The sequence below is a fragment of the Electrophorus electricus genome, chromosome 3 (assembly GCF_041902795.1).
Source record: "Electrophorus electricus isolate QZ-2024a chromosome 3, ASM4190279v1, whole genome shotgun sequence".
Taxonomy (NCBI): Eukaryota; Metazoa; Chordata; class Actinopteri; order Gymnotiformes; family Gymnotidae; genus Electrophorus; species Electrophorus electricus.
In genome coordinates this window covers 4775898-4797500 of record NC_137499.1, presented here as the reverse complement: position 1 = coordinate 4797500, position 21603 = coordinate 4775898, and the positions used below count along the sequence as shown (strand labels likewise).

Below are 21603 nucleotides of genomic sequence, written 5' to 3'. Positions count from 1 at the left end.
TATACTACTTGTCTATAAATAAGTGTAATTAATCTTAAAGAGAATGTATGTCTCATTGATATCTGATAAGAAGGCTGGAGGTCTGTGTGCTGTAAAATAAGGCTGGAGGTCTGTGTGCTGTCTTAAACGAAATCTTGGAACCAAAATGTTTAATACTAACGATTGAAATACATTTTAGGCAGACGCTTCATCATCTTGCCTTTAAGTTGAACTGTCCGCCAGAGGTCACCATAAACCCTTCAGCTATTACAATAAGCACATATTACAAAAATCTATTCCAAATTCGTCATAGCAAACAATTCATGTAGTAAATGGATGCATTAGATTTATGTAATCCATATTTTGTTTCCGCTGTGCCTTATTTGTGTATTAAATGTAACGTCCCTTTATTATAGAAAAAATCTCTACATGTAATAATTTCCCGGGAAAGCTACTAACACGTGTCTTCCTAACGGCCCGCAGGTCCTCGTGTAGTTTCAAGATGGCCGCGCCGCATGGCGAAAGGCAGAGGAATTTAAACGCCGGTTTCACGGAATTCACGAAATTAGCGACATTTCAAGACACTCAGGTTCGTTATATTTTATTTTAATTAACATGCACCTTATAAAATCGTCGTTAGGATTGCCACTGCAGTCTTAAACTGACTGGCGCGACTGGGACACGTGGATGTTAAGTTGAACATATAGCGAGGTAGCTAACTAGGTTAGCAATGTCAGCGGTGGTGGAATATTTCCACACATTATTTAGCTTGTTAGTACATCTATCAAAACAGTCCAGCCAAAAACAAGTAGAGCTGACAGTCGAGAAGAACACAGAAATGAGCATCCGTCAGCGGCGGCCGCATGAAATGGCTCTGAGCCTTGCTGGGCGAGCGGCTAGCACATTTATGGCAGGGGTAGTCCTATCTAACCGGAAAGGAATACTTTTTCTTCCAAACTTTACGGGAAGCGTACATACGCCTGAGTGTACGTTACACATCGTTTAATTTTGGGTTTAAGTTGCCACAAGTACGCAGAGATCCTAAAACCTCTTGATTTCTGTCAACTCGGTCTCGTCAAACTCTGCGCCATCTCCGCGTTTCCATGCTGAATTCTGTTAACTTGTGCGGACCGCATGGCTAGCTGCGAGCTTGTGGCTTTTACTGGATTTATGGCATCAACTATATAAATATTTATCTAGCTAAAATACTTTACATTCATAAAATATTTAACACGAATATATAGTATGGGTATATAGTACCCATGCTGCCCAGTAAAAAAAAAAATTCAAATAAATATCTATATATATAAATGTGTGTATGTATGTGTGGATTTAGTTAATATTCTATCAAAGCCGTAAAATGTTTTAATTTCCTTGTAGAGGTTAATCGAGATAATTCAGTCTTCAATTTTCATAGCTAGCTGGAAGTGAAGTGACGAGAGCCTCTTCGTAACTGAAACGACTGACACCCCCGACATACTGCGTCCCTTTCCTGAGCGGTAACACTGACGTTTCCCGCTTTGTTAATCGTAACGCAGAATGAAACCTGTTGAATTGCTTGTGCTCGGGGAGTAAGATACGGTCTGGCAATCAGCAAACCCCAATTCCGTTATGTCTTAACGCTGTGCGATGTACATTTCAGACACCCCATTACACGCTCGCTGGGGACGTACATATCCCATAAACTGTCTATCTTAATGCCTGAAATAGTCCATACTTGAACCACCTGCCATGCAAGATCTTCTGTTCAACCGGGTTTCAATCCAAGCCCATTGGCTGTTAAAACAGCTGAAGTCGTTACAAAGGGTGTATGCAGTTGTGCAGTGGGAGGCCACTTTGGCGAACTCTACTGAGCGTCTTAAGATTTACAGTCATGTCTGAACAGTTCAGTAGAATTCAGTGTAAATGACCTGGTGTTGCCTGCATTACTAAACGCACCCTTGTGCCTCTTGTGATTAATCCCAATGTACCAGTGGATTTTCCTGTGATTTTACCACACCAGCACCTGAATCACATGCTAGTAAATGTGACATTTGCTTCTCAGATCTGTAGCTCAATGATATTGGAGAATCTCTAAGGGTGTAATTGGGATATATCCCAAGCTGAAACTACTTGTTAATGTGAGAAAGTAACTCGACTGGTAATTTTTCTGTTTGTACCAGTCTGACAAGGAGTTTCCTTTGGGCTAATTTTCCTTCCTCTTTCATCTGCAGGGTTCATTTGAAAAAAGCCATGATCCAGGATGTGGGCAAGATGTTGCCAGTACCTCAGACAGCCTCCATGGCAGCCTGGACCCTTCCATTTTATCCCTCATAGAGGACACCTCTACCACTGGAGAGGTGAGAGAAGCATCAAGGCATCTATGTCGTGGCTCTTAGGGGTACTCCTAGTTCAGCGAAGAATCCTCCCGCAAACAGAAACTGATATGTTTTCAGTTCATGTATAATCTTTAATTCTGTGTGTGGGATATGCACATTGAGAAATCTTTTTAAAATTGTTTTAAATTAAGTTTTTGATCTGGCACCATATTAACATAACTGAATTGTAATTCTCTTCCTCTTTTGTTGTGTGGAGCTTAGCCAGCCTTTATGCATAAACACAAATATGCATCTGGGCTTATATAAATATGCATCTGAATCTTAAGTGCGAGTGACTGAATTTTGGGCCGTGCTTTTCAGGCGAAGAGCCGTATAGATGATGAAAGTGAGGCGACTCTGCTGTCTGCTCTCTCTGAGATCTTGGACAGTGTCATTGAAGAAACACTGTCTCCTTTTGACATGCTTCCTGACTCTGATATTCTTAGAGGTCAAAGAGGTCAAGACTCCAAGGTAAGATTTCCACAACCTGCTGTCTAGCTATGAAAGAAGACATTTAGAATGATCCTGATATGTTAGGAATATTGTAATCCAGTGTAATAAGGCATGTACGTATGAGTTGCAACTTGCTGCTTGTTGTGCGTTTTCTCTTCATCTTTCATATTCATCTCAGTTCAAAAAGTTGCACAGTCTGGCTGTCCCTCCCTCGGACAGAGCAGCAGCTGTTCGAGCCACCAGGTCCCAGCGCTCTTTACTCTCGAACTCAAAAGTAAGAATCTTGTTTAATTATGCTAATTCTGCATCAGCTTGTGCACTATAAACGGTAAAGAGGAGAGGCTCAAGTGCACTGCTGCAGGCGACAGGTTCCTGTAGGGTTGTTTGTATTTTTGGTTTTGTACAGGCCGAGGGCCTGCTGTCCGACAGGCAGCTGAGGCCGAGGCCCCGACGGCGGACCCAGATGACAACAGTGCAGCGAAGCGATGGTGAGGAGGAGGACCTGAGTGAGACCAGACGGCCCTTGGTGAGAACTTTCCGGATCGAGTCTGACCCAGCGTTGTATCACGACGAGCATCAGGATGGAAATGTGTCGGTGTGGCTGGTGGACCTGGTCCGCCACATGCATCCGTACAGCCTCCGTATGGGGCTGGATCAGGAGAAGAAGCGCACGGAGGAGTTCCCGGAGGAGGACATGTTTGTGGATGTTGTGGGTGATGATGATGAGGTGGGGGAGAACCTTCTGGGTGTATCTGGGGTCAGCCCCCTCGCACACTCTGAGGTGGGTCAGGATGTGGAATCCTCTGTGGAGAAGCCAGAGGAGGAGACGCTGAAAATGTGCTCTTCTGTTAGCGGTGAACAGAATAAAAATGATGACACTAAGAAACCTCATAAAAGTGTTTTAGCCAAGATGGGCAATACTGGAAGAATAAAGAAAAAAGTACGATTTGCTCCTGATATATCATCGATTCATGAGTACCAGCTTGATGACGAGGCGTGTGCATGTGACCTGAAATATGGCCTATCCTCAGAAGCTTGCGAAGGCGATGTTAAAATAGCAGGTGCCGGATCTGCAGGATCAAGTGAGCAGATCGAGGCATCTGAAATGTTGCCTTCACAGCATGGCAACACAAAACCCAGATCCATCAGTCTGCAGGAGTACCGTCTCCTCAAACGCAAGACTCTCCCGGAGGAAGAGAGGAAGTGGGACCACAGAACCAAGTGGCCACCTGTGCCAGAGATTCCTGGAGATCTCCTGCCTATTCCTTGTATACCAGGTTACAACCCACCTCTGCGGCACTTAAAACCCTCACCTGCTAATGCCAAGCTCTCTGTTCCTTACTCTGTGACCAGGCCCAAAAGGAAAACTCATCTGCCCCTTACATCAGCCCCAAATCAGAAGGCTTTGGGCCCCGTGTCTGTCCATGCTGTTGACCCACCGAACCCTGTCACTCTACCCCTTTTGTCTCTGGAGCCTGTTCATGCCAAGACCTCCTCTTTGTCTGAAAAAAGGAATGCTTTGCAGCAACAAACTGGCACGAATTACCCGCATGGCAAGCACCCCATATGTCTGAGCCCTCAACCACAACCTGCAGCCCAGCAAGCCTCTAGCAGTCTGGAACGACGCAGTTCTCTCATCCAAGAGCCCCAGTCGTACGTTTCCTGTGTAGGTGCCATCTTTGCTGAGGTTAAGGAGGAAGAGTGCTCCCCCACTGTTGCTGGCACCAGAAAAGCTAACGTCAGTGCTCCATCCTCACCCATGAGGGCCACGCCGGTAGTGGCGTCTAGGAGAAGACCTCCTCTGGTGAAGCTGCCCGCGACTGCCGGAGGTCACCAGCGTGGAGAAGAACCAAGCAAGGAATCTTCAAATGAAATGGGTAAATGGAATAAATGAGTGGTCAGAGGTAGCAATAAGGCAGATGGTCTCTAAAGGTTATTCTGCGATATGAAGATGGCTAATTTTTAACAGCCCACAAAACAGACTACTTATTGTGGCTATTTATTTATTTCCCCTATCACACAGGAATACAAGCTGCTGATGTAACCAGTCTCTTGGAGCAATTTGAGACCCAAGGTAGAGATTTGCTTTAATATTCTTTAACATTCAGTTACAAGTTGAATGACTCAGTGTGGAATTTCTCCTAGTGTCCTTGAAGACTGTCTTATGAGTTGCCTAGTTTAGTCAAAACAATCTAGACCAATCTAATAATGCCCTCAGTGTAAGAAATTATAGTCTGTATGTGGCAGGTTTGTGTTATTAACGCTTGTATGCTTGCACTTCTAGGCCTGTATGTAATATTTACATACTTAACTCTGGCTCTGGTATGGATAATCTAGTGTCATAAAACCAGTTATTAAAGCCCCCTTTCACTGTTATGAGAGTTGTATGCGAATATCCACCCTTAGACTGCCATAATCTGGCCCATAATGCCTCTTTAATTCACTTAATTGCCCTAGGAGTCCAGAGCTCATAACTGGTAAACTGCTTTCTGTTTTCATGCAACCAAGATAAGAATTTGCCATGGGAGTGATGATACAGTTTTAGATTTTGAATCCCAAGGAGAGCATGAGGAGTTAACACAGGGAGTTGGCACGAGAACTAAAATTGCCCCAGTTTATCATCCTTTTTAGTGGCTTTAAAAAATTTTGTATGAATATAAGGATCTATAATCATTCACTCCAGTGATTTCTAATGGCTGCTCAGCTACATGCAGGCAGGTAGACTGAAACAATACTGAAGTTGTTTGCATGTACACTACCTGGCCAAAAAAGGGTCATGCACTAATATTTCGTTGGATCGCCTTTATCTTTGATTACGGCACGCATTTGCTGTGGCATCATTTCCCCAAGCTTCTGCAATGTCAACATTTATTTCTGTCCAGAATTGCATTAATTTTTCCCACAAGATCTTGTATTCATTTGGACTTCTCCAGCACATCCCAAAGATTCTCAATGGGGTTCAGGTCTGGACTCTGTGGTGGCCAATCCATGTGTGAAAATGATGCCTCATGCTCCCTGAACCACACTCTCACAATTTGAGCCAGATGAATCCTGGCATTGTTATCTTGAAATATGCCTGTGCCATCAGGGAAGATAGTCCATTGATGGAATAACCTGGCTGTTCAGTATATTCAGATGGTCAGTTGACCTCATTCTTTGGGCACATAACATTGCTGAACCTAGACCTGACCAACTGCAGCAACCCCAGATCAGAGCACTGCCCCCACAGGCTTGTACGGTAGACACTAGGCATGATGGGTGCATAACTTCAGCCGCCTCCCTTCTTACCCTGATGTGCCCATCACTCTGGAACAGTAAATCTGGACTCACCAGATCACTTGACCTTCCATTACTCCAGAGTCCGATCTTTATGCTCCCTAGCAAATTGTAGCTGTTTTTGCTGGTTAGCCTCACTGACAAGTGGTTTTCTTAAGGCAGAACACAGCTGTTTAGTCCCAATCCCTTGAGTTCCCTTCGCATTGTGCGTGTGGAAATGCTCTTACTTTCACTGTTAAACATATCCCCGAGTTCTGTTTTTCTGCAATTTGATTTCACCACACGTTTAAGTGATTGCTGATCACGATCATTCAGCCACATTCCTTCCTCGAAGATGATGTTTCCCCACTGTCCTTCCACTTTTAATAATGTATTAGACAGCTCTTAGCCCAATTTTAGTAGTTTCAGCAATCTCCTTAGATGTTTTCTCTGCTTGATGCGTGCCAATAATTTTACCCTTCTGAATCCGATACCATCTTTTCCACGACCACAGGATGTGTCTTTTGACGTGATTGTATAATAAATGAGAAGCGACTCACTGCATCAGTTAGGGTTAAATAACTTGTTGCCAGTGGAAACATAATCACTCGTGCAGTAATTATCCAATGGGAGGCTCTTACCTATTTGCTTAGTTAAATCCAGGTGGTGACTTTTTTTTTTTTTTTTGGCCAGGCAGTGTAATTGCCTATAATTGCCATTCTTGAATGGTGGCATCACGGCCACCTGCAGAGGCATATAAAAGAACAGGTTGGAGAGGCAATGGTGTCGGATTTTAATGTATTTTATTATTGTAGAATTGGGGTGATTCTTCTTTGTTCCCCTTAGGACTCACCCCCCCAGCCACTCCTCCCCATCACATTTGGAATCCCTTAGTTCCTGGTCAAAGGGCAAAGCCACACAAAGGTATGAAACCGTCTTCCGGCAAAGCCATCCAGATCATCGAGCCCCGCCCGCTGCCCCGTAGCAAGGTTCACTTCAAGCTCCGAGCACCCTCCTTCATCCCCGCCCCAAGCCTGTCCCTAGCATTTATGGACCATGACTACTGTGGAACTCAGGAGTTCATTCACGGTCATAAGAAGGCACGTCCTGGCATGCACATGCACGAGACGCCTCCTAACCAGCCAAGGAAACATTTGAGCCATAAGCCCCTGGATCATAGGACTTTGTGCGAGGCAGAGCATCTCTCGGACTCGGTGTTGCTGTCTCCAGAGAGTTCCCCCTGCAGGCTGGAGGGCCACAGTGCAGGCAGACTGGAAGAAGCAGGGACCGTGAGGCCTTCACGACGCTCCTCCCCAGCCAGGGGGAGGACAAGACGGAGGCTTTACCGAAGGAGGTATCATTCTGACTCGAGTTCAGGGTCATCCTCCTGTTCCTCTTCGTGTTCTTCCTCAGGCTCTTCTTCATCACGTTCACCGCCAAGGAAGAGGTAAATAAAGGCACCTTCCCTAGGTTTATGTCTCCATTTTCATTAACTTACGGTCACACTTAGTTTAACACCCTGGTTACCAGTGTGATGACCACTTCTTCCTGTGGGGAGGGGTTTGTATCCTCTCCAGAACTAGATTTGAGGTAACTAAAAGCACAGTGAGTGGAAAAAAATGACATGTGAGGTGGACCTCCCTGTCTGAACAAGGTGTCCTCTTTTGTGTTCAGGCCAAGGCCCTCCAGGAGCAGCTCCAGCTCCTCGTCCCGCTCCAGTTCTCGCTCCTTGTCCCCTTCACCGATCCGTAAGCCCCGCCACCGATCGCCACCAGGCTCCGTCAGCCATTCCTGCTCTCCGCAGCCAGACCGGAACCAGAAATGGATCAGGCAGAGGAGGTCTGTCAACTTCTAGGAATGATTCTTTCACCAAAGTTATTTACATCTTTTGTTCTCAAAAGTAATTTAGCGTTATTTACATTTTTGCAGATCAGATCTTTGCATGCCTTTTTGTGCGGTCATGTATACATGGTGTCGTTCACTGTGTTTCTCTGGTCTGTACTACGGTGAACTTGTAGGCAGAGAGAACACTACCACCTAAGCAGATGGGAGGAGGATAGGAAGATGCGCAAGAAGGCGGCCATCGTGAGTACTGACCTTCGGACTCTCAGCAGACGGAGTACGCCGGCTGTGATGTCGTTGTGACGTCTCCTCTCCCCATGTCGCCGCTGTGTGAGCACAGGAGGAGCGCAGGGTTGTCTATGTGGGACGAATACGTGGAACCATGACCCAGGCCGAGCTCAGAGATCGTTTTGCGCTGTTTGGGAAGATTGAGGACTGCACTGTCCACTTCAGGAACCATGGGTGAGGTTCATGGGTTTGCATCAACTCTTAAAGGCCTAGACACTCGAGCAATTTCCAGTCTTTGACACACATCATATGTAAACACACAAATAAAATATTTACAAGAATTTTTATTCTTGCTGAAACCTTGTTAAGGATTGTTCGCTGTTTGAACTCTGTGAATGTTGAGCATTTGTGTAGTGTCTTAATAGTATATAACTCTGCAAATATCTGACACCACTCCTTGGTCTTTGGTCCTTTTCAGAGACCACTATGGGTTTATCACCTATTACAACACAGGCGATGCATTCACTGCCATAGAGAACGGAGCTAAGCTCCGGCAGCCGGACGAGCTGCCCTTTGACATCTGCTTTGGTGGGAGGCGACAGTTCTGCCAGTCAAGCTATGCCGATTTAGGTTTGTGTGTCCTCTTGGCCTCCAGGTTTATTCAATATTGTGACATGGAATGACCAACTCAGTTCAAGTACTGCATTTGGCAACAAAGAGTCAGGAGACTCTTGATCATTAGTTCTCTCTGTGTGTGTTTGTTTGCACACGTGGAGAAGCTTTGGACCAATTTTATTCTTTGTCAGAAAAGGGGGGACTAGTTTTAACACCAGGCAGTCAGTTCAACAACACAGAAGTGTGATCAAGCTTAAGAAGCAGGAGTCAGGAGGAGATGGGGAGAGGTCTGGATGAGGACTCACTACCTCCTGGGAGTAATCACCTCCTGACCTTCCTGCCTTCCTCACAGGCAGTCACCATGGCACAGAAATGTTGGAGACATTCAGAAAAATTTTAGAAGTACAAACATATTCTAAAATAATCACAAAATAAAACGTATATGAATTCCTTCAGTTGTTTTGGATAATTTCTGCAAATTTTGATTTTGTTTATCCTGCTAGCCTTTTCCATGCTAGGAATTCTGAATTACTTTTTATTCTTCTGTCGTTCAGACTCCAACCGGGATATTGACCGAGCTCCACTAAAGAGCAGGTGTGGGGAGCTCGACTTTGACGCTCTGCTGAAGCAGGCTCAGCGCAAGGTGAAGAGGTAGCAGAGAGTGGCCTTCAGGAGGGAAGAGCGCTCCCCCAAAGGAAAAAGAGGAAATGTGGCGTGTAGTGGAGACCAAGTATTACCTCAGAACTCCCAAAGAGCTTGCACTTTTCTGGCATTAAATAAAATTTCATGTAGTTCTGTTTTGGGTAAAGCCTTCTATTGAAGTGAAATTTAATAAAGATGCAAAACTTTGGAAGCATTTAAAAACTGAAGAGCACTAAGGGATTAATAAAAAAAAAAAAAAAAAAAAGTTTTGTTATATTACATTTTTGCTGTATGTTTGAAATGTATACAGTTGTTTGCTTGTAATCATTTGGAAACTACTTTTTCCCCCCTCCTAATCTGGAATGGAAATGTTTTGTCAAGGATTAAAGAACATTTAAAGATGACTGCTTTAACTTTGTTGTTTTTTTTTTTTTTTTAATTTGAAACATGCCGTTTGTGTCCGACTGAACGAGAAAGAAGCACCACCCACACACGGCGGTCTGTATTGGTTTGCGCCCCAGCTTTGGCGCCTGCGCAGTAGCTGTAAACAGTGCAAAAGGAACTGGGCAGATTAAAGCTGCATGCCCAGGAGAGAACGTGAGAGATCTCTGATGAGTGTCTCGTCGTGCGGTCGTCGTTCTCATGACAACACATTTTTAATTTTCTTTGACGGTCCGGCCAAGTCCGTCTGTAGTGGAGAAAGACGAGTGGGCTGAAGTCAGGTGAACGGTACTCTCGTTGTGTTGCCAGCGGTCGGAGGAGTCAACTTCAGGTTGGACGCCTTGCCTAACCAGGTGCTTTTACTCTATTCTGCTTCAAAAGCGACATACGATGTCCAAGACGACTGCGAATAGCTCAAGGATGTTTCTAAGTGGCGTAGTAGAAGGTGGGTTGCATCTAAAATACTGCACTATGTACAGCCTCGTGCTTTTCTGCGCTCTGCTCGTGGTTTTATTAACTAAGGACAGTATTCACTGCTTTTCTACCTTATTTTACGTGGTTCTTAATGTGTTGATTGACAAAATTATTCCGAGCACAAGCGTTCTGATTTATCTATATGCAGATGGTAGTTCAATGACCTTTGTCATTCAGGCTTTTATGGACGACCGTGGACTATGGAGCAAAGGAAGACGCTGTTTACAAGGTAGTAAACTCTTGTCTTGCATTGACAGCTGTCATCACATAACAGGCCTGGCCATGTTTCATCGTATGTGCCCCGTCGGCGTGTGTGCGTGTTTATTATTAACCCAGGGTGCAGAAATGGGGCTTGAATACATACTTGTACGCCCCCAAGAATGACTACAAACACAGAATGTACTGGAGAGAGCTCTACACGTCAGAGGAGGCAGGTTAGATTCAACATCATATTTAAACCCAGCACATGAAAGGGATATTTTGTTTTTATAATGTTCTTGGACAGAATAAACACCTCTATAATAGGATCTGTAATAGGTATATTTAGTTAATGGAATATGAGAATCTGAATGTCACCGTATTCTTTTGCGCCTTTGAAGAGCAACTGATTGCCCTCATCTCTGCGGCAAAAGAGCGCAACGTTGAATTTGTGTATGCCATCTCTCCTGGGTTGGATATTACATTCTCAAACCCCAAGGAGGTGGCAGCTCTTAAAAGGAAGCTCAGCCAGGTAATGCTGCTCCACATCACACTCCTTGTCAGTCCATCTTTGACTGCATTTGTTGAAGCATTCTGATCACCCATAGGGTATTATGATAGAATCAGTCAGTATAATTTTAGTGAGCAAGCAATTAATTTTAAACTAGTTCACAGTAAGCATGCAGCATTGTTGCATATTAGCTGGTTCTGAGGCTAATTTGGCCAAAACCTAGTCTAATGGGTAGAATAAAACCTAATGATTACATCTGTGAGGTGTTACTATGATACATCCATGAGCTAAAGCGTTGTCTCGGGTATATAATTGATGGTGATGATACTTTTGAGTTATCTAAATCCATCTGTTATATGGCTGCTTATCACATATTTGTCTCTGGGCCAGATCTGATTCGGGCGAATGTACATTGCACTTCTTCCACGCCTGGGTAGGTGTGTGAGTTTGGTTGCAGGTCCTTTGCCCTGCTGTTTGATGACATTGAGACAGAGATGTGCGCTGCTGATAAGGAGCTCTTCAGTTCCTCTGCTCACGCGCAGGTGTCCATCACCAACCAGGTGTTCCAGCACCTGCAGGAGCTGCACACCTTCCTCTTCTGCCCAACAGGTAGCGCTGCTCAGCTGGCATTACAGCCTGCTGCACCTGAAACTGCTTTGTTGTTGGCAACAGATTCACAATATAGCTTGGACGCACCTCCACGCTTAATATCAAATTGCTTGTAATTAATTCAGTTTCAGATGAGCTACTAGCATCATAGCTATTTCATATTTACATAGAGTTCAAGCACCAGAGAAGGTCATTTCCATCAGTAGATGAACACTAAACAACTTTAAAAGTGTTGTGCATTCTTTTGTAGACTACTGCGCTGCATTCTGTACTCCTAGTGTGACTCAGTCTTCATATTTACACACTGTTGGAGAGAAACTACTTCCTGAGATTGATGTTCTCTGGACCGGTAATATCTCCTGAGAGACATAACTTAATGCACAAAGACACACTTTCTGGCACTTTAAAAATGTACAGATCTATTTGTACATTTTTACTATTAAACTCTAGAAATGTATGTTCTATGTATTAATTTGTGTATTTTGAGTAGGGACTGCAATAGATTTTCGAGAGATAATAATATTTAACTTGGTATAAACATCAACTTATCCTGTATTTCATCCTTCCAAGGTCCCAAAGTGGTGTCTAAGGAGATCTCGGTGGAGTCTATAGAGGAGGTGTCTGGTGTTCTGCGAAGGCCACCAGTGATTTGGGACAACATTCACGCAAATGACTATGATCCCCAAAGGCTGTTTTTGGGACCCTTCAAGAACCGGTCCACAGAGCTCATTCCCAAGCTCAGAGGAGTGCTCACCAACCCCAACTGTGAATTCGAGCTCAACTTCGTGGCTATTCATACACTAGCCACCTGGTGCAAGTCCAGCTCAGGCCAGAAAGATGTTGCAATGGGTAATCATGCATGCTTAGCGATTTTAGCTCCACTTGTTTTGGTATAAAATACTTGATAGTTCTTGAAACAGCTTAGAGCATTGGGGTCCAAAGTCTGGCCCCAAGCGCAGCTGTGTCCTGCAGGTAGATTTTAATTGGTCCATGGCATCTCTCTTAGAATGTACTACAGGTGACCCTCTCGCCCACTGATCAGTACGTTCCAATACTTCTTCACCCAATGGTGGCAACATTACCTTAAGCTTAAACTGGGATGTGCCACATGGTGCTAATAAAGTTAATTAAATTATATGAGACATTTTTTTCCACCGCAAATAAATTTACTGAATTGACATTTAGCCATGACTACAGCCAAAAGGTGCAGAGTTGAAAGTGATATGGCAATTTCAAGGGATATGGAAATCAGATTACTTTTTCACTGAGAGCCACAGAAAATCTGTATGCCTCATATGTGAAGAGACTGGTTCTGGTAATTAAGTTTTATATCAAAAGTCACATAATAAATCAAGGCATGGACATTACAGTAAATATTCAGGGGATAAGAGGGCAGAGCAAATGTTTAGCTTAACTACTCTACAGGATATTTCACTCAATTAATATCCTGCTGCATAAAAATCAAATTCAGAAGTTCAGTAAATATTAACTGATATTCCTATATGTAATGTAAATATTGTAAATATTAACTATATGCTGAATATTTTGACTAATTAATTGATCACATTGTTGGCAAAAAGCAAGCAGCCCTTAGTCTTTTTGATATGGTCAAATCTTCTGACAAAAGTTTAGACCCTCTTGTTTAGGATACGCTTTGTAACTGTCTCCTTGAAACTGAGAATGTGATTTGTCTACAGATGGGGAGGATCAGGGCTCGGACTACAGTCCCCAGGAGGCTTTGCAGCTCGCGCTCACAGATTGGTTGGTTGAGTTTGGAGTAGCTGATCAACCGGATGGTAAGATGTTCACTTACTGTACATTACAGATGACTTAGAAGTTCAATTAAATTTGTAGTCTTTGAACACATGATAAAATCCTGTGTTAGTCTGGAGCGAACCACATTAAGCATTTTGGTACCTTTTCCCCTACAAAAAAAACCCTTCTTAATTACAATTTGTGTAAAGATGTTGGAATTTGTGTTTAACCGATGGCAAAAATCCCAACCTTGCTAATACATGGCCACGCCACTCCATCCTCGTGTGGGCAGTGTCCCGCACTGGCTCAGGCCGCCCGAAGCGAGAGTCATCCGAAGAGGAGCCCATGCAGACGGACGAGCATGTGCCGGGGCCCAGGGAGAACCCCCTGTACACGGCCGAGCCGCTCACCCTGGACGACCTGACACTGCTCTCTGAGCTCTTCTACCTGCCCTACGAGCACGGTCCCACTGCTCTCGCCATGCTGCGCGAGGTCCACTGGCTCCGCGCCAACAGCGACGCGGCCACGTTCGGCCACGCTGCTGCTGCCGACAGCGGCAAGGTCAGCGGGAGGGCGGGGGCAAGAACAGAGGAGCGAGTCCAAGGATACCTGATTGCTATTCTCATAAACCACTGATCTATAAGAAAGAACTTCTATTATAGATCAGTGTCACAAGCATGTGCATATCATTGGCGTTCATTCCTAAAGGCTGTCGGATCTCACTTCGTTGGGTTATGTTTAAATAATAAAATAGCTAACAGTGTTTGTTTGACGTGTTTTCATAAAGGCTTTCTCCTGAAGTGTCTATGCTGTGATTGATGATTCATTCTGAACCGCCTCCACAGGCCAAAGAATGGCAAGAGAGAGCACAACACTTTGATGACATGTGCTCTGCGGTCATCCGGATGTTCAACAGGCTGTCGAACGCACCCAACCGCACCGTTCTATATGACCTGTACAACTATATCTGTGACATAAAGAGTGGCGTGTCCTTAGCCAAAGCATTTGTCAACAGCTTGGGTAGGTGCTAAAGCTCAATATATTATATGTATTAAGTGACATGTAGAGAACATCCATTAGGCCAAATTGAGCAATTAGTTATATTTGGCTCTCTGCTGTCTTGGGTCAGGAGGTCATAACCCTCCTCCCTCTCAGGTTATAACTGATGATCCAGAACCATGGGGCTTCAGAGGAGGACTTTCCGGAGAGTTCCAGGTATCGCTCGTTATTTGCTCACAGCTGTTATATTGTACATCGATTTCCTTAAAAACGCAAAAGTGAGGTGGAAATGTTGAGTCAACTCATTAAGCAAATGGTAACGAGACTTCCCGGTTTGGACCTGTCATCTAGAGAATGCTCCCATGCCATGGAAACCGAGATCTCTTTCGTACCCCTCTTGCCACTCGAGTGTACGCTATTCGACCCTGCACCCCCAAAGACAAGGTAACGGGTCCACCTGATCCAGCATACAACATAAGGTTGCTTTGTGACGTGTAGCACATGTCTGTTGTTAAAGACAATCCCATTTTTAATTGAATTTTATTGTGTGTCCATCCTGCAGTCTGACATATTGAGGTTGTCCAAGGAGATGCAGAGCGAGACTCTACAGCACGCTGCATTAATTGGTGACGGGTGAGGATGGAATGGTTCAAATCTACATGGCATTTTTGCTGAAGTTAGAGACAAAATACCTTTCCCACAGTTAAAGTAGCAGAAACTGAAGCTGTAAACTGATCTGTGCGCAGCAGCTGCGTGCCATAGGAATCCACTAAAGAGTAGCCGTCCTCACTGAAGGTGTCTGTGAGAAATCCAGAAAGATTTTCAGCACCGTTAACTGTACTGTGATCAGTCCCGTGAGTTAAAAGCCTCTGTCGGTGCCATCAGCCTGGTGGAGGGTCAGCTCGCTCCATCCAAACACTGCGACCTGGTGCTGGAGGATGATGAGGGCCTCTGTGGCTTCACGTTCGGCCTTGCTGATGCCAAGGTTGCCATGACCAAATCCCAGGTGAGTGGCAGAGAGTGTGCTACCAAAGACTTAATATTGTGTGATATTTTTGCAGCCTTGTTGTGCCTCACTGTGTGTCCTTGCTCTAGTATCCGGAGATGATGCTAAGAGATTTCCCCTCCCTCATAACTGTTCAAATCCACCCGAGAGTCCCGGACCCCTGCGTCGCCAAGCGCCTAATCGCCAGCGTACTGTCTTCGCTGCGGGACAGCGGTGAGTTTAACCGCACACAGCACTCGCAGCAGGTGGCCCACAGTGGCTTTTAGGAAATATCTGTAGCCTGGATTCCCAGAAGCCATCACAGGAATATGTAGTGTCACTGCTATAGAATAAGCAGTTCAAATGCAAGGGATTCATTTTTCTCCAGCAAGTCAGAAAACTGCAGTCAGATGTCAAGGCGAGGGTGCTATGAGTTGCCCCTTATTAAACACCAGTTACAGACACTCGACGTGCCGGGTAGGGCCCTGTCCGGACGCAGGCTCACGTCAGCCTGGACTTTTGTTGCTCTCTGACACACATTCATTTGCATTTCCTCTTTCCTTCAGGCTCCACTGGGGTTTTCTGTGAGTTCAGATCAAATGACAAGAGAATGCTGGACTTCCTCAAGACGCTGGAAGTACTTCACGTGCTCAAAGTAGACGGACTGCAAGCAGGCCTGGTCCTAATGGGGACAAAGCTGTAACTTTGGACTGTCTTCTACAGATGGCCATTACTTGACTTAAGCCTACTCCCTTGATCTGAGCCTACAATGATTTACCATAGAGTGCAAAAAAAAAATAGTAACAGAATTACAAATATTAACTGATTTTGGTCATAGCAAATAGATTTATGAAGTGTGAGGGGGTTCATTTGACTTTTCCCCCCCATTTGGCTCCTTACTTACGTGATTTATAACTAGGTTTGTCTTAGGGGGAAAGAAGCGGCATTCAATTGTATGATGCAACGCTGTAGTTCCATCGGTGATACATTCACTCGTAAGCTTGTGATACCCTAGCACAGCAACGTCTGCATATGTGATGTGCCAAGCACTGCGTGCTAAAAAAACCTTCAAGTCTAATGTTTACTGGCCCAGACCCAGACTGTTAGCTGTCTTTAATCCCCAACATCTCAAACAAGACACATACAGTGAACAAATGTGCAGCTCAGCAACTCTTTAAAACAGAAGAATAAAAAGAGAATAAAACAATCATTGAAGTGATACTGCCTTTTTATAAGCCTGCACTATCCAATTAAATTCATTTAAATAAAACCCAATTAAAATTAAAATAATTTAAACTTTCATCTTGCATAGATGCACTTTTAAATTCATTTTGTTAATAAAAGAAAAATAAATTACTTGTCTTTCACATTTTTCAGTTTGGTGAGTCTGTATTGTGCATTTTGATTAAAAAAACCTGAGTCTTTAGCAGCACTATTTTTCACCATGATGCTGTGCATTGGGAGCTGAAGACCTCTGTGCACACTTAAGAGTAACACACTTAATGCTGCACCTAACAATAGCACACTGTAAAACTATTAACAAGAGTAAAACTATTAAGAGCACAGAGCAAGTGTGCAGACAGTTCACAGAGCACTCTGTAACCTGACATGCAGAACCTGCTTCCCTTTTGTTTGACCTCATCCATCTCCCTCACCATGGAAACACAGGTGTCGGGTGCTCGCTCTGGTGTGTCGCTATGGCGACTCCTAGACAGCTTATTGCTCGCAGGAGAATACACTGTCAGCACCGCATGCTCATATAGAAATGTCACAAAGAGAAATTTTGTCTTTTCTGACATTTCTTTCTATGACAATAAATCGCCCCAATCACATGCCCAGAAACTCTGTTCTGAATGGTCTGCTTTCCCCTGCTGAGATGAGAGGAGAATAGGTTCAGAGCACCTAAATGAACTCCAGTCCTTCGTACTTCACGTCGCCAATCTTGGTCTCAGGCAGAAGAACGCGGCCATCCAGTGTGAAGGCTGTGACGTAGGTGGCAACGCGGCCCGCGTCCTCCTCGGACTTCAGCGCCAGCACCGTCTTGTCGTCGGTGCCTGGGACGAAGCGGAAGGCGGAAAAGCCGCGGGTGGGGAGCAGCAGGCCGGCCCGCGACGCCGTCACGCCGCTGAAGTCCGCCGGGCAGCTGAGCACCAGGTTGGTGGCACGGCGCTCGTCGGCCGTCTCGTCGTAGTGCTCGGCGCTGGCGCGGCGCGGGAGGAAGAACCAACGCCTCCAGTGCTCGCTCCACGCCACCGACTCATGGATGAGATAACCTGGCGAGAGCACAGAGGGCAAGGAAGGAAGAAACAAACAAAAACAAACAAACCTCAAAAGTGTTTTTAAACAAATCTCCCTCCATAGTTATTAATTGGATTGTGTTTCTGGAATTATGGCATCATTAACAAATAAATGATATATAAATAAACTGATAATATGTAAGTATTCTGGATTAAGAACATCTGTGAAATGTAAACTGGCGAAATATGAAAAGTGATTTTCAGGCAATTCCACTCACATATAGCGCAATCTTATTTTATTTCTGTTATTTTTATAGGCATCGTGCAATTTTTCCTAGATTTTCTAATTCTCTCCCTATTAATCAAATTGCACTAGTTATAGTGCTGTATGTAGTGGCGCAGACCTGGGCAACCACAAGCCTACACAGTTGCATCTTTACACCTGAATTAGTTTATGCAGGGCCTTATAACGAGCAGGGTATCCAGTTCAGTAGCTTCCTCCAAAGCACATTTCATATTTTGGAGCCATTTTACCTGGTGGCACAATGCCCGCTGCACTGCGGAGAGCACCGTACTGGGGTGCCCAGTTCTCATGCCGCACATCTCCACGAAACCCGATGACCTTCACCCACAGCGGGTCGTTACTGACGAACTCTCCCGTGGTGGTGGTCCACTCCTTGCCGAGACCGCCCACGTACAGGTGTTCTCCCCTCACTGCCAGCCATTCGGCCTTAAAGCCTGCCACACAGAGCCGAGCGTCACACCGTAAGCACGAGACAAGACCGACTTACTGCACACAGGCTTACTGCACTCAAACTTGTCCATATGTATGCAAATGAAAATCGGCTTTCAGCCATCGCTGGAATGTTGACCGACTGTTTGTCCTGCAAAGGAAGCAAATAAAAAACGATTTTTGCAACCTTGTTAAGTGACAGTCTTTGAAAGTTAAGGAAAGAAAACAGAAGCAGTCAGAAGTGTTAGAAGTGAGTGGAGTGAATGAAGATGGAAGAAAGAGGAGGTGTGGGGAGAAGGAGCGCCCGCTCGCCCCTCACCTTTGGAAACGGTGCCGTCGCCGTCAGCCAGGATGACCCACGGCACGACCCGGTTGCCCTCGATGCGGTACACCACGCCCGTGCGGTCGTCCACGCTGTAGAGGTGCCCGTTGAACGCCACCAGGTCGGAGAGCTCCATGCCACGCCCCTTCTCTGCCAGGTGGCTCTCCAGCATGGCCGTGTCAGGATCCCACTCCACGGCCGCCAAGTCCCCGCCGTGCGACACCAGCAAGTGGCCTCGTCGCAGGTAGCTGAACCACGTGTTGTCCTTTCGGCTGCGAGAGCCTGTGTCCAGGTCCGCGATCACGGCGATGCGGTAGCGGATTCCGTTGGCCGTGCGCTCCGGTGGGCTGAGGGGGTAGGTGGCGTTGTAACGTCGCCCGGTCCATTCCGCAAACGGCTGCACCTCAGCTACGTGCCGGCTCACGCGCCACAACGCTGCGCCGTCACTTCTACGCTGCTGCCCATCGCTCACGGCGCCCCCTGCTGTCTGGTGCATGTAGAGCAGCAGACCCAGGCCTAGGAGGGCTAATGCCGTGATCGCTCTCCATTTGAAACGGAAGCGTGGATCAGAGACAGGGCTGCTGATGGAGGCCAAGGAGGGCAGACCTCGCACGGAGAGCCGACTGGAGGTCATGGAGTCATCGGGGTATGGAGCTTTGGGGTAGGGTGGGGTGGGGTGTGTTTGGTTGGAGGGCAGAGAAAGCGAGAGAGTGAGCGAGTAAGATTCATATCTAAGTGCCAAGTCTATATTTGCCTAAGTGAAGGTTGTTGGTGTTCTGCCTTGACTATCCAGTTTCCCAGCATGGACATTCCTGGACCAGAGACTTAAGTGAACAGAATGTTGATTGTAGCAAAAATCATTCACCAAGTACTTGGTCAGTGGAACAAAGTGTCCTCGAATCACATATCTGCTGCAATTGCGAAACCCACCTGGGAAAAGAGGTGAGTGGCTCTGTACTTAGACAAACTCACACACAGTGTACACAATTAACCAGCATTTATACATTAAACAGAGCTGAGCATCCACGGGAGCTGAGGGATTTTAACAACGTATCAGCGATGCAGGCAGTCACAAGTGCCTATAAAATATATATATTCATCATGACCTCACTACTTTACCACATAATCGTTTTCCAGTAAAGCCAGCAGTTGAAACAGAAGCCTCTAGGGCATGACACTTCATACACGTTTTTATTCATAAGAAATTCAACTGTTCCTTGAAGCTCCACTCTAGGAAGTTCTTCAGTGTGCCATATCCCTGATTATTGACTGGAAGACAAACATGTCTTGTGTGTAAATACCCTGCAGGTCTATTGGCACACAACTGTTATATGGCTCTCAAAACACTCCACTATCTAGTCTATAAAGCTAAATACAAACCATCATGTTTCCCTCTCACAGAAAAACAATACCATCTGTGTAACTTAAATCACTCTCTCAAACATTAAACAAAAAAAACAAATGCATTTTCTAAAATGAGTTCCACATTTGTAATTTGCCAGGCACCAGGCCCTGAGGTGTATTGTTATTTACCCCTTTTTCTTTCCCTCACTGTTCTCTGCTCTTTTTTTCTTCTGTCCATTCAGGATGCGGTAGCTGCTCGCCTGTAGGAACAAACTAATCCTTCTCGCCTTCTGCCTCTCTATTAACTTACTCCCTCTCTGTCTTCACCTGGAAGCAAACGGCGAAACATTGCAACCATGACTAAGGTAGATTTTCAGTTCTGTGGTGAACTTTACCTATACAGGGATTTGCACTTTTACCTTCACAGATTACTGATTAGCTTAATAACTGAAAAGCTCTGACATGTTTCTTTATCCAGCCAGCACGTGAAGAGCTCTGTGTCAAAAGCCACAGGCACCGAGTGAACAAGCCCAGAGACACAATTGTTACTGCTTGCCTGTCCAAGGCTGTACACCCCCCCTGGCACCAGCCTGCAGTGCCCCCGAGGAATGACAACAGCACAGGTGGAGATTTCACCAGAACGTTAGTCCACCCAGCGGCCAATCATCACCTTAGTCACACACTCCAGTGCCTTGGTCGTCCTCTGCTGCTTATCCAGAGAGTTCGTATGCCTGCAAGGATGAGTTTCCCTCCTATAGCTCTGTTGATAACGGATTGCAGCAATAGCAAAAATGGGTGCCTCTCGCAGATCATAGCTCAGATCGACTGGATTAAGAATTAATGGGCTTTGGTCGGTGCACTTTTGACCACTTATTACGTTTACAGTGTCGTTGGGAAAACCAAACACGCTTAACAGGGCCGGAGCATGATTTAGGTCATGCACATTTACACATTTTATAATAAAATTAGGCTTGCTAACTAGATAGAACAACTGGCCACAAAGTTTCGTTGTACTTGTGCATTCTAGTCTATTCTATTCTCTTCTAAAATGAGCTGCAGGATTCAGTGACTGCGGTAAATAGCAAATGATTTCGTAGAGTAAGCAGCCAACTGTAGTAATATTTATCGCTGACAGCAGCTGGTGATTTTGTAGTAGATAAAATACAGTAAGTACCGTACACGGAGTCCCTTGGATGTAGACTTTCGGCGTACAGGCTGGGGCAATTCGGAGCTCTACCTGCGATCCATCGTTTACACGGCGTCGAGGCAGCCAGAACTCCTCTAGGCGGACGCTACCGTCGCCGTGTGCGACGTCTGCCGACACACCGGCCAGCACGAGACACCCTCCCACGTCGTGACGCACGCGTCGTAACGCGATTCCGCACGAGGGGGTTTAAGGCAACCCCAGAAGGGCGCAGAGGTGAAGCCGCACACAACCGTCTTTTTCAGTTCGTTTCAGTGAAGCCCACGTCTTCATTTGCTTGGTAAGGGTTCACAGTTGTTTTATAGTCGGACCCATCGCCTCTTAGCAAGCAAGTCTGAATAGACGTCTCACTGTAGTTCTAAAACTGGTTGGAATAGAGCTTTAGTTGTTTTAGTAGACAATGCATCCTTTGATTGGGAG

At 45.5% G+C, this 21603-nt stretch overlaps 3 protein-coding genes across 9 annotated transcripts in view; 2 read left to right on the top strand and 1 right to left on the bottom strand.

Moving 5' to 3' along the window:
• si:dkey-93h22.8 (peroxisome proliferator-activated receptor gamma coactivator-related protein 1) overlaps positions 1-9775 on the top strand; it is an 11570-nt gene extending 1795 nt beyond the window's left edge. For all 3 annotated transcript variants that reach the window (XM_081709965.1, XM_027029452.3, XM_081709966.1), the window contains 12 exons: positions 463-568; positions 2193-2318; positions 2658-2807; positions 2968-3063; positions 3196-4666; positions 4813-4863; positions 6891-7491; positions 7719-7883; positions 8063-8129; positions 8227-8348; positions 8593-8744; positions 9284-9775. In XM_081709965.1, the coding sequence (XP_081566091.1) occupies positions 463-568; positions 2193-2318; positions 2658-2807; positions 2968-3063; positions 3196-4666; positions 4813-4863; positions 6891-7491; positions 7719-7883; positions 8063-8129; positions 8227-8348; positions 8593-8744; positions 9284-9384 (3208 nt within the window). In that variant the 3' untranslated portion in view covers positions 9385-9775. The remainder of the gene's footprint in view (positions 1-462; positions 569-2192; positions 2319-2657; positions 2808-2967; positions 3064-3195; positions 4667-4812; positions 4864-6890; positions 7492-7718; positions 7884-8062; positions 8130-8226; positions 8349-8592; positions 8745-9283) is intronic.
• Positions 9776-9906: 131 nt separating this feature from the next.
• ogal (O-GlcNAcase like) lies at positions 9907-16712 on the top strand. 2 transcript variants are annotated; one of them, XM_027029468.3, is made up of 16 exons: positions 9907-10257; positions 10464-10515; positions 10623-10720; positions 10886-11016; positions 11433-11604; positions 11855-11953; positions 12175-12453; positions 13302-13400; positions 13652-13920; positions 14205-14379; positions 14489-14574; positions 14710-14802; positions 14921-14991; positions 15244-15364; positions 15454-15577; positions 15910-16712. In XM_027029468.3, exons 1-16 carry the CDS (start codon positions 10203-10205, stop codon positions 16044-16046), a joined length of 2061 nt encoding a protein of 686 aa, XP_026885269.2. In that variant the 5' UTR covers positions 9907-10202; the 3' UTR covers positions 16047-16712. The 2 variants fall into 2 exon arrangements, with proteins under 2 accessions (XP_026885269.2, XP_081566085.1); XM_081709959.1 differs by having other exon boundaries at positions 10435-10515.
• On the bottom strand, positions 16424-21481 carry cant1b (calcium activated nucleotidase 1b). 4 transcript variants are annotated; one of them, XM_081709962.1, is made up of 5 exons: positions 21154-21481; positions 20650-20739; positions 18633-19289; positions 18115-18318; positions 16424-17616 (listed from the first exon to the last, which is right to left on the bottom strand). In XM_081709962.1, exons 3-5 carry the CDS (start codon positions 19267-19269, stop codon positions 17246-17248), a joined length of 1212 nt encoding a protein of 403 aa, XP_081566088.1. In that variant the 5' UTR covers positions 19270-19289; positions 20650-20739; positions 21154-21481; the 3' UTR covers positions 16424-17245. The 4 variants fall into 4 exon arrangements, with proteins under 4 accessions (XP_081566088.1, XP_026885266.2, XP_026885267.2 ...); XM_027029465.3 differs by lacking the exon at positions 20650-20739 and having other exon boundaries at positions 21159-21481; XM_027029466.3 differs by lacking the exon at positions 20650-20739 and having other exon boundaries at positions 21154-21480.
• Positions 21482-21603: the final 122 nt, after the last annotated feature.